The following is an 11,421-nucleotide window of genomic DNA, read 5'->3' as shown; positions in this document are numbered from 1 at the left end:
ATTCTTATTCATTTTGAAAGATATAGTTTGCGCTATATTGTTCTTATTCCACTCATTGAGGAGTGTTTTCTGATAACCTACCCACTATCAGCTCTTGTATCAGTAAAAGGGTGTGTATAATCCTTGTGCATGTAGAAAGTGTTCTACACAGTGAATAGTTAAATCACCACGTGTAAGGTGATTGGAAGTATAGAGGGCGTTCTACACGGATCCTTTGTAGCGGTGCTGTTCAAAGGTATAATAGGTTTTTATCTCCACTTGAAGGAGGTTGAATAGTGAATTTGGAAATTCTCAAGGGGTAGCTTGAGGCGAGGACGTAGGCAGTGGGGCTGAACCTCGTTAACATACTGAATTTGCTTCTTTCTTACCCTTACTCTTTATATTTATTACTATTTCGTATTTTGTTTATATTTTATATTGTATATTTGATTTATAATTGTTATTTTTTTAATATAACTCAATTTACCCCCCTCTTGTGTTAGTCATCTGGGCAACAGATACTCTCATAAAAAAATTAATTCTTTAGAAGTAAACTCTACTTTTTTTTACAAGAAATGTGCTACACTTCATGATTATGTCTAGAATTACTAGAAAAAAAAAATTGAATTTTCTATTAAAATTTGAATTTTATTGATTTATTTTTTATAATACTAAATTTACTCATAAAAAATTTATTTATTCACATGACTTTTTCTAATTTTCATTTTATTTTATTTTAATAAAAGTGATATAGAAACGAGAAGTTTTTGTGAGTATATTTAGACCCGTTTATTTTCGTAATAAGACTTATCCTCGTGCATGTAATCATTAAAATTGTTTTAATTTTATATAAAATTAAAATAAATAATTTAAAATTTTTAAATTTTTAAATAAAATTAATATTACAAAATAATATTTAATATATTATACTTAATTTTAAATTTTTATTTCAACTCTGCAAAAATAAATTTTAATAAAAGAGGTCTTAGACTTGCCTTTTATTCTTTTAATAAATATATACAGAAAAATTTTAATATGCTATTATTTTTATATTTTTTTATATAATCTTGATTGGTTGTGTGTAAGAAAAAAATTAATAGAATTAATTATATTAATAAAATATATAAAAATATATATATAAATAACTATCGGTAACGTTAGTCAATTTTAATGGTAGGCAAGATAAACTCTGACCCTCCTTAAATTGGAAAGAGGTCGAAATGACATAAAACTGTCTAATCTCTCCTTGAACTGTAAAGACTTCAAAAAAAGGATACTCATTTGACTATCTTTTCGTCAGTCGGCTGGGAGAGACTTTTTCCTTCTCCTTTATGTGTTCTGCAGACAACACCCAAATTGTTTCCTTCGATTTTCTTTATATCCATTTTCATCATCTTCGATCTTATTGGAGCTAATACCCTGCCTCATCAATATCCCCTACACCATCTTTTCTCTGGATGGGCTTCTCGTTGCTCTCATTGTCCTCGGCGGTCGTCTTGATCTTTATTTTTTCCGGCGCTCTCTTCCCCTTTTTTGTTTTCTCAGGTTCCCCCTCCACCCACTCAATCCGTCCCCCCTTCATCGCCTCCTACTTCCTCTTCATCAACCGGTCTGGCACTTTCTTGGTCTCTGCGAATGGCACTTTCAAAGCCTCTATTTCCGGTACCAAAGCACAGACCTCACCGTCGCGGTATTATTTCTCCATCACCCACGTCGCCTCCGATGCCATCGTCTGGTCCGCCAACCGCAACGCGTTCATGTCGGACTCCGACAAGTTGTCTCTGTCTGTCGACGGTCTCAGAGTGGCAGACCAGGCTGGTAAACTACTATGGTCGACCCCGCCTTTGAATTCTGAGATTGCTGCTATGCAACTTTTGGAAACGGGGAACCTCTTACTGGTTGATACGCGAAATATTACGCTATGGGAGAGTTTCGAGAATCCGACGGACAGTATTGTCGTCGGACAGCGCCTGCGTGTTGGAAAATCTTTGGAAAGCTCTCTTTCCGGGCAGAACCAATCGGTGGGTGATTATCGGCTTCTGGTGACCGACCGGGATTTGTTGCTGCAATGGAAAAAGATGACTTATTTCAAGCTTTCGATGCACGGAAAGGCTTTCAAGAACTCTTACGGGGAGGTTTCGTTCCTGACTATAAATGGTACCGGTCTGTATTTGTTAGAAAGTGATGGATCCACGGCTGTGATTCAGGTACCTTTGAGCGGTCCATCGGGTTTCAGGATTGGAAAGTTGGCATCTGAAGGCAGATTTGTCATCAGCAGCTTCATCGGCCACGATTGGGTGACAGAATTATACGGTCCTGTCGATGATTGCCATATTCCTTTCTTTTGCGGGAAAATTGGATTGTGCACGAGAAAGCCTCTGAATGGAACTTGCTCTTGTCCGCCGGAATTCCGTTTGCAAGCAAATGGTGAATGCATTCCAACCGATACTTCTCTTTCTCTGCCTTCAGATTGTAAGGATGATGCAAGCAGAAATGGCAGTCAATTCAACTCCTCAGTTTCGTATCTTCAACTGGCCTACGGTATGGACTACTTTGCTAATGATTTCAATGGCCCTATGGAACAGAGGGTGAATCTGTCGGTTTGCCAAGATCTATGCTCTCAAAACTGTTCTTGTCTCGCTCTTTTCCATGAAAATGCTTCTGAATCATGTTATCTTCTTGAAAAGCATTTAGGATCTATCATTTTGAACCCAAGGCCTGAGAATGATAACCGGGGCTATATTAAAGTTTTGGTACACTCTTCTCCTGAAAACCCAATTGGGAACAATAACAACAACCAGAAACATAACTTCCCCATAGCAGCTTTGGTACTGCTACCTCCGTCCGGATTCTTCTTGTTAATCACCATTGTAACTGTCGCAATCCTCTGGTTGAGCAAAAATAGGCTTTACAAAACCAAAACTATTGCAGAATCCGGCCGGTGTAATTCGTCATCGTCTACAGAGCTAGGGATGATCGATATTCCGGGCTTGCCTAGAAGGTTTAATTATGAAGAGCTCGCAGATGCTACTGAGAACTTCAAAACCCAGATTGGCAGTGGTGGCTTTGGTGCTGTATACAAAGGTACCCTTTCAGACAAAAGCGTTGTGGCGGTGAAGAAGATTACCAATCTGGGTGTCCAAGGGAAAAAGGAATTCTGTACTGAGATTGCAATAATTGGGAACATCCACCATGTCAATCTGGTTAGATTGAAAGGCTATTGTGTACATGGGAGGCAGCGGTTTCTTGTCCTGGAGTACATGAACAGAGGTTCCTTGGACCGTCCACTCTTCGGTAATGGTCCTGTTCTAGAATGGCAAGAGAGGGTGGAAATAGCACTTGGAACAGCACGAGGGCTTGCTTACTTGCATAGCGGATGTGAGAACAGGATCATCCATTGTGATGTCAAGCCAGAGAACATTCTCCTGCACGATAATTTACACGTGAAAATCTCAGATTTTGGGCTTTCTAAGCTGCTCAATCCTGAACAATCCGGTCTATTCACGACCATGAGAGGAACACGAGGTTATCTTGCACCCGAGTGGCTAACGAACTCCCCCATTTCCGACAAGAGTGACGTTTACAGTTATGGAATGGTATTGCTAGAGATTGTGAGGGGAAGAAAGAATAGCTCTTTCCAAACTTTGAGCCATAGCAGAGAGAATAGCAGCAGTGGAGGAAATGGCCTATCCTCGTCCTCATCTGGGTCGGGATCCAGACCAATATATTTCCCTCTACTTGCTCTGGAAATGCATGAGAAGAGAAGGTATGCAGAGCTCGCAGACCAGAGGTTGGAGGGAAGAGTGACAAGCGAAGAGGTTGAGAAGCTGGTTCGGATTGCCCTGTGTTGTCTGCATGAGGAGCCAGCACGGAGACCGGCCATGTCTAACGTTGTTTCAATGTTGGAAGGTGGATCACCTTTAGTTGAGCCAAGGGTCGAGTCGCTGAACTTCTTGCGGTTCTATGGCCGGAGATTCACTGAGATATCAAGATTGGAAGGGTCGAGCGAGCAGAATCAGAATGAATTTGGGCTTATAAATCCTACTTCTAATACCAGCGGCTCGTACAACTCGTTGTCTTACATCTCTTCAGACCAGATTTCAGGTCCTAGGTAGAGTGCTCCAAGCAGCTTCGCTCTATCCTTAAAAAAATATTTTCAGTCTTTGTAGCCATCATCCTTTTATCATCTCCCAGTCCCAGGGTGTCACAGAATGATCGACAGATGATAAGCAAAACAGTTCCTAAGCGGTCGAACGGATTTTTAAAGAATAATAGACCTCCACTCAGCAGCTGCAACCTCAGCTAGCACACTAAACTCACGCTACACTCATGCACACGGGATAATAACTAACGGCAAATTGAACTCCTCTATTCGAACCCGTGCTTCTTCAGACGACTTCGACCCTTAGCCAATCCCGAACGATCTCCACCACCAGTTCACCACCACACATCCGTCGAGAATCCGTCCGTCGTCCTCCCGTCGTCCGCCTTGGCCGATTTGGTCCAGGCCGAATTCTGGCCAAAGGACTTTACCCGACGTGTGAGTCGCCCAAGCAAGCGCCGTTCTCATCTTCGACTGGTTTGTTGCCCACCACAAATCCGGACCAATCCGTTCATGGCTGACTCTAGCGGGCTTGGTGTTTCTGAGGTGTTTCTCTATCCCAATCCACAGTTGTTCACTGCAATTTTTTTTTTAGGCAGAGTTTAGTACCGGTAGCAGTTTAAACAATAAAATCTGCATTGCTTTCAACTTTATTTTTATGAAATGTAATTTTATGTGATGTATTAAATTTCTGGTTTGCGCTTGGAAGAAACAAAGCATTTGTGGGTTACTGATTTGTTGTTGAGGGTTTGCAGTGGCCAAAGGTGTTTGACAAAATGACTGAAAGAGATGGCCAAAGGGTTTTTGTTTTACGTAGGACTTTTGTAAAATATATTATGATTGTAAACATCATTTTTCATCAAACATGTTTACTTTCTGGTTTGCTTATAGGGAAGGCTCAAGAATTAGCCAACAAGAGAGTATTCATCTCAATTTATTTTACAAAATGATTAGTAATTCAAAGTTAACCGATATAAATTATGACCAATAATTAGAAATATTCATTTTGAAAACCCTAACTACTGCCAAGAAATGATTTCCAAAAAAAGAAAAGGAAGAAGAGATGTTTTTTTTTAGAATATGGCATTACAAAAAGAAGAGGATTAAAAATTATGATTGTTGGAAAGAAACAATATAGAAAATCATGTTTAAATATGAAATTATAAGAAGAGTAATGCTACTGTTTTAGCATTACTAAATAAATAAGGAAATGCAAATATACTATCAATAAAATGGAAATCAGGAGGTAACTGAGTTTTGGCTGCGCCACTTAAAAAAATTTACTGTTTTAGCAGTGAAGTTAGTTACACCGAGAGAATGCATCCCCATTATTCTTGAAAAACTCATATCATTAAAAACTTGGACATTGTGAATGCTCTGAATTATTGTGATATATATTATTTAAGCTAATGTTTTTTTTTTATACTTAGGTGTATAAACGATTTCAATCTAATTGATTGTGTGGTTTTGTATTGAAGGAACCACTTTATAATCTTGATAGTGATGAACTTGAGGCTGAAAGTGTAGACATTCAATGTGATGTGAATGTTGAAGATGGGGTCAATGTCGAAGATGGGGTGAATGTGATGCCCTCTTCGAGTAGTTGTCCTTTGGAGCCATATGTCGGTATGTTATTTGACGATGTGGAAGACGCCCAAGCATATTATAAAGCATATGCAAGGCGTAAAGGATTTGCTATTCGGACGAATCATACTCAATTGTCGAAAGATGATAAGAAACTACTTGCAGTAGACTATGTATGTACAAGGGAAGGATTTCGGCGGATAAATCGGAAAGAAAAAGAACGAATAATGCCTGAACCTGACGAGAAAAAGATTGGATGTAAAGCTTTGATGGGTATAAAAAAAGATGGTGAACACTGGATAGTCAACAAGTTTGTGGTTGGACATAACCATATTTTACTCACACCAAGAAGTACTAGTTTCCTACGTGGACATAGGGGAGTTACTAAAGTCCAAACAAAACTTATAATGACTTTGAATGAGTCCGGGGTACCGACAAGGAAGATTATGTCGGTGTTGAGTAAAGAATCAGGTGGTGACTTCAATGTTGGCTGTATTGGCAAGGATGTAGAAAATTTCTTGGGCACCAAAAGGAGAAAAGTTTTTGAAGAGGGTGATGCACAACGACTATATTCCTACTTTCGTGATCGCCAATTTAAAGAACCTGGATTTGTGTATTCCATGCAAGTTGATAAAAATGGGTGTATGGGAAGTTGCTTTTGGGCTGATGCTAGATCAAGATCGGCATACCAGTATTTTGGAGACGTTGTCACATTTGATGTCACATACCTGACCAACATTTATAAAATACCATTTGTGCCGTTTTCAGGAGTCAAACATCATCATCAGACAATCATGTTTGGTTGTGCTTTGTTAGTTAATGAGACAGCGGAGTCATATACATGGTTATTGAGAACCTGGCAAGAGACAATGCTTGGGCGTGCCCCTTCAACGATAATTACCGATGATGATAAGGCGATGGCGAAAGCTATTGCAGAGGTACTACCGAATACAACTCATAGGTTGTGCTTGTGGCACATTCTTCAAAAGTTTCCTGAACACTTGGCCCATGTATATAATAAGTTTCCTGACTTTTAATCTCGATTTCGTCATTGCATCCATGAGACTATTACAATTGCTGAGTTCGAAGAGGAATGGGCATCGATATTGATGAAGTATGATTTAAGAGAAAATAATTGGCTGCAAAATCTTTACATTCGACGAGAAAAGTGGGTTCCGGCTTACTTGCATTCAACATTCTGTGCCGGGATGTCAATAACTCAACGGAGTGAAAGTATGAACAAATTTTTCAAAGACTATGTTCGATCCAGTACTATGGTCAGTGACTTTGTTCATCAGTATGAGGTGGCTATAGATGCACGTTATTTTAAAGAGAAAGAGAAAGATGTGCGGACGAAGTCTACTCGTGCGATATTGAAGACACCTCTTAAAATTGAAGAGGAGGCAGCACTAATTTATACAAGAAAGTCTTTTATGATCTTCCAAGATGAGTTGTTTGATAGTCTACGGTACATATCAAGAAAATTGTCCACAGAGAGTGAAAGTAAGACTTATGGGGTGACACCCTATGGTAAAGAAACACCTGTTTACCATGTCACGTTGGAGAGTGGTGAAGGTGTTGCCACATGTACATGCCATAAGTGGGAGTTTATGGGGATTCTCTGCAAGCATATCTTGTGTGTTTTTGGCAAGAAAGGTAAGTTAGATAGATTGCCATAGCATTATGTATTGGAAAGATGGACTACTAATGCTAAGAGTCGGCCAGTCCCTGACATACCAAGTCCTATAGGGCTCCTTCAGCTAGGATTAGATGATCCTACGATGAGGAAAAGCAAGTCCATGATACAACTTTATGACATTGTTGAACTTGGGTCGCAATCAGAAGAAAAACACAGTTTCCTCACCCGTGCATTAGAGAAGATTCATAAAGAATTACTTGCAATGGAAGATCACGTAGATACTGAGGGAACACATTATACAAATAGAGGAGAGACTTGCAGTATTGATCAAGTATTAACAAGTCAAGTTGTATCAAACTTTTCACAAACGGTTCAGGACCCTCCACGGGTGCCAACAAAAGGTCGACCAAAGTCTTTGAGATCCAAGAATCCAAAAGAAACGCAAACAACAAAGAAAAGACGCTGTAGCATTTGCAAGGCTGAAGGACATGCTAAGAACAATTGCCCTTCAGTAAGGTATGTAGATTTTGAATTATTTGTGGCTTCGGTTCATTGGTATTTAATTGAAGAAGTAAGACAAATTTGTGTTTTGTTGTGTTTTATGTAGGGATGTTCGGCCAACATCTGTCAACCTGTCACAACCAATGTAATTGCAAGTTTTTATATGGAAGTCTGCGAGTAGAACTACCAAAGTCTTGAGTTTGTGGAGAATTTCTTTATTGCTGAGTTCTAATGTGTACTGCCAATGGTTTTATTGTTAAATTTTGGAGACTTCCGGACTTGGTTGCAATGTTAAGGATTTTGTGACTTTAGCTTTATAAAGTATTTGATTGTTATTAGTTCATGTAACCTTGTTAATGGGACGAGTCAAATATCTATTTGTTTTTGTTTATGTGCAAGCTTTCGAGTAGTTGTGTTTTTTACGTGTTGGATTGGGTTTTTAAAGCCATCTCAAGCAAACATTTTACAGCACTGACTTAGCAAAGAGGTAACACGTGTGTGCTTTATAACCGATTTTATTCTTCAAGTATTATGCTAACATTTGAATCTGGGATCTAGTAAAGAGGGAACACGTGTGTGCTTTATAGCCGATTTTATTATTCAAGTATTATGCTAGGGGTTTTGCACAGGTTCAACTAATTGTCACGGCTAAAAAAAATTTCTGGTTGTAGCATTTGTTTCTATGACAAGCAAATTGCAAGATTTGAGGATACAAAATCATTACATAAATTAAGCATCATAGCAAAGTAGTACAGGTTTCTTCTCCATAGATTCACAAAAAATACACTAAGTCTTGATACCAATCTGGTCAAACAGGGCTGTATAAGCCTTTACATTCAAAATAAATCCAAGCATTACATCCAAAATCACAGTTTTGGTAGCATTGGCAGATACATATTGTAGTTTTTTGGAGATATCAAAATTACAACACAAAATAAGATAAAAAATGACCATGATAAGATAAACGCTTTCAATATTCTTTTGTACTTCTTCTCCATTACTTGGAATTTAGATTGTTCAACGCCGAGACATTGATGAAGTACCCTCTCATTCCTTTGCTCAGCTAACTCCAATGTTATCTTATAGCAGTTGTTCTGATCACTTTGAAGATCAATCCATTCAAAAAACGAACATTGTGCATTATTTTTATAATTTGAACAGTTGTAAAATCTTCTACCAAAACTGTTTGACTTCCTAGAAATCCGTAATTTTGCTTGAATGCCACAATAGCAAAATGGTCTCTCCAATGGAACTTCTTCTCTTCTTGCAGTCCATGAAGATGAACCAGAAGAAGCCGAACTTCTCATTTTCTATCATAATATAAAAGCATGGCATCAACTAATTTGAAAAACATAATCTGTCAAACTTAGAAGGGCATCAACTACTTTGAAAACATAATCTGTCAAACTTGCAATCCAGAACCATGAGAAATAGCATATTGAGACTTTGATATAAAAGAAGCCATGTTCATGGCTTGCAGTTCCCATTAAACAGTCACAAAATATCTGTCCTAACCCATAAAGTTCAACAAACTTACATATAAGAACCATGAGAAATAGCAAAGCAACTATACCACTTAAAGCATATTGAGCTTTTTAAACTTGAAACTCATGTTCATGGTTCAGAGTTCGGTTCAAAGTTCCCATTAAACAGTCACAAAATAACTGAACTATTTATAAGCAATTGTTAACAACTCTGTCATATTATATAAGAAGGGCATGACTACTTTGAAAACCCAATCTGTCATAACCCATAAAGTTCAAAAAATTGACATATAAGAAACATGAAAAATAGCAAAGTTCAGTTCACATTAAACAGTCACAAATTTGATGTACAATTTAGAAGCAGTTCATAACAAGTCAAGTGGTAGCATTCTGAATCCACAATATAGGACATAACAATATTTTGAAGACAAACTACAAAATCTAAGGTTATGAATCCACAAATCTAACAGAAAATAAATAACCCACGAAGTGAATCTGTCTATTAATACACAAAGTAGTATCACAAACTTCTGGATTTTGAAGATAACCGAATGAACTTTTCGAATCTACAAAGCAGAATCCAAAAACCTAACAGAAAACAAACAACCATCAATTAAAATACGAGTTTGAATCTGCAAAGAGATATGAACGAAAAAAAAAAATTAATCTGTGAAAAGAAAGAACCCAAGTTGTCGCTAGGGTTTCTAAATTCGTCCCAAGGTTGAATCTGCCCGTCTCCTTGCCATGTTCGCGAGATGGGCTGTCGTCACTATTCGAACCAACGGCAGGGAGAAGGGAATCGAAGCCGTTTGTCTCGATTCGAAGGTCCCGCAGTGAGAAGGGTTTCTCGTCTGAAGCCGTCTCGAAAGGAACCTCCCGTAGTGACAATAAACTATACTTGGTCTCGGGATGGGGCTGCCGGTGCGATTCGAACCACCGGAGCGATTTGGGGATGAAGCCGTCTCGAGATGGGGGGACCTGGATGGTGTACGAGCAGTCTCTGACTTCGAACCAGAAGGGGAAATGAATGGGAACCTGAATGGGTTTGAGATTAAATGGGCAAAGATTGGGTGAATCACGGTTTAGACATAAAGTTAGTGAGACGCATACGTGGCAGCCAATAACTGGAGGGCTGTTATTTGAGGGTTAACAGCCCAACCGGTCCCCAGGTATTCTCTAAGCAAAAACAAAAACAACTGATAATTCCTTGTAATGCTACGCATTGTCTCGAAGTGTGCTAATTACAAATAATATTATACACAATCGTGAAATGTGTCAACGCCGTGCAGAAGCTACTTTTTGCAGAGGGATCAAAATCTGACTGCTCATATTCGATTTTATTTTATTCTCATATGAAAATCTTGTTTATTGTTCTCAATACACTCTGCATATTTAACCAAAGTGATAATCATAACCTCAATGAAAATAATGCCCAATACTGACCGCAATTTTCTTTCTCAAATCTAGTGACATGATTTTCTGGCTCTTACGACACTGTTGGAGCTTACATTAATGAAACTCTGTTGCCTAAGGTGTAACCAGGCATCAAGTATAAATACATACAGAAAGACAGTTATACTACGACTTTTGGTCTATAATTACAGTTCTGTTACTTAAAAGTTGGTGTGCAAACACAATTTATTACGAGACCCATTATAATTATAAAAGAATTCAAAACATAGATTTTATTATACCAATAAATGTAGACTTTAATGATATCAACAGCGTGTGATGAACCTTTCTTCTTTTAACAAATAACCGATTGTAAAACGCATAAAAATGTATAAGATACAATGATGTGTAATACAAGCAAGACATTTTTTAGACCCTTAAAAGCACCACCACCTTCTATTTTATCAATTAATATTGGGAACGTTCCCAAAACTTTGTGACATCATTCTTTGTAATCTAAGCTAGGTCACGAGCATGGTTGGTGTTAAGAGTAGCTTTTTGGTGCCACGTGAGTCATCATCAAACAATGTTAGCATCTATACTTATCTGAGTCTTCACTATAAATGATATTTATATCGATAATGTTACGGTGAATATCAAATATATCCATTTTAAGTATGATATTTATAATAATAATGTTACGGTGATTTACATGATTTTTTTTTTTTTTATAATGTTGA

The 11,421-nt window shown here is 38.0% G+C and overlaps 2 protein-coding genes across 2 annotated transcripts; both read left to right on the top strand.

Moving 5' to 3' along the window:
* The first annotated feature begins 1,222 nt into the window (after nt 1-1,222).
* LOC122305239 (G-type lectin S-receptor-like serine/threonine-protein kinase At5g35370) lies at nt 1,223-6,702 on the top strand. Its single transcript, XM_043117611.1, has 2 exons — nt 1,223-4,627; nt 5,560-6,702. The coding sequence occupies exon 1, from the start codon at nt 1,437-1,439 to the stop codon at nt 4,092-4,094; it is 2,658 nt and encodes an 885-aa protein (XP_042973545.1). The 5' UTR covers nt 1,223-1,436; the 3' UTR covers nt 4,095-4,627; nt 5,560-6,702.
* On the top strand, nt 4,595-7,954 carry LOC122304942 (protein FAR1-RELATED SEQUENCE 5-like). Its single transcript, XM_043117202.1, has 5 exons — nt 4,595-4,627; nt 5,560-6,603; nt 6,730-7,321; nt 7,508-7,820; nt 7,912-7,954. The coding sequence occupies exons 1-5, from the start codon at nt 4,595-4,597 to the stop codon at nt 7,952-7,954; spliced, it is 2,025 nt and encodes a 674-aa protein (XP_042973136.1).
* The last annotated feature ends 3,467 nt before the right edge of the window (nt 7,955-11,421 follow it).

Source organism: Carya illinoinensis, chromosome 3 (genome assembly GCF_018687715.1).
Source record: "Carya illinoinensis cultivar Pawnee chromosome 3, C.illinoinensisPawnee_v1, whole genome shotgun sequence".
NCBI lineage: Eukaryota > Viridiplantae > Streptophyta > Magnoliopsida > Fagales > Juglandaceae > Carya > Carya illinoinensis.
This window is presented reverse-complemented; position numbering and strand designations above follow the sequence as displayed.

Excerpts from the sequence above, each read along its gene's own strand:
- LOC122305239 (XM_043117611.1), top strand. The coding sequence starts at position 1,437 with ATGGGCTTCTCGTTGCTCTCATTGTCCTCGGCGGTCGTCTTGATCTTT.
- LOC122304942 (XM_043117202.1), top strand. The coding sequence starts at position 4,595 with ATGGCTGACTCTAGCGGGCTTGGTGTTTCTGAG. Across the intron at positions 4,628-5,559 it reads GCGGGCTTGGTGTTTCTGAG|GAACCACTTTATAATCTTGA; the intron begins GTGTTTCTCTAT and ends TTTGTATTGAAG. Across the intron at positions 7,322-7,507 it reads GTGTGTTTTTGGCAAGAAAG|AAGAAAAACACAGTTTCCTC; the intron begins GTAAGTTAGATA and ends GGTCGCAATCAG.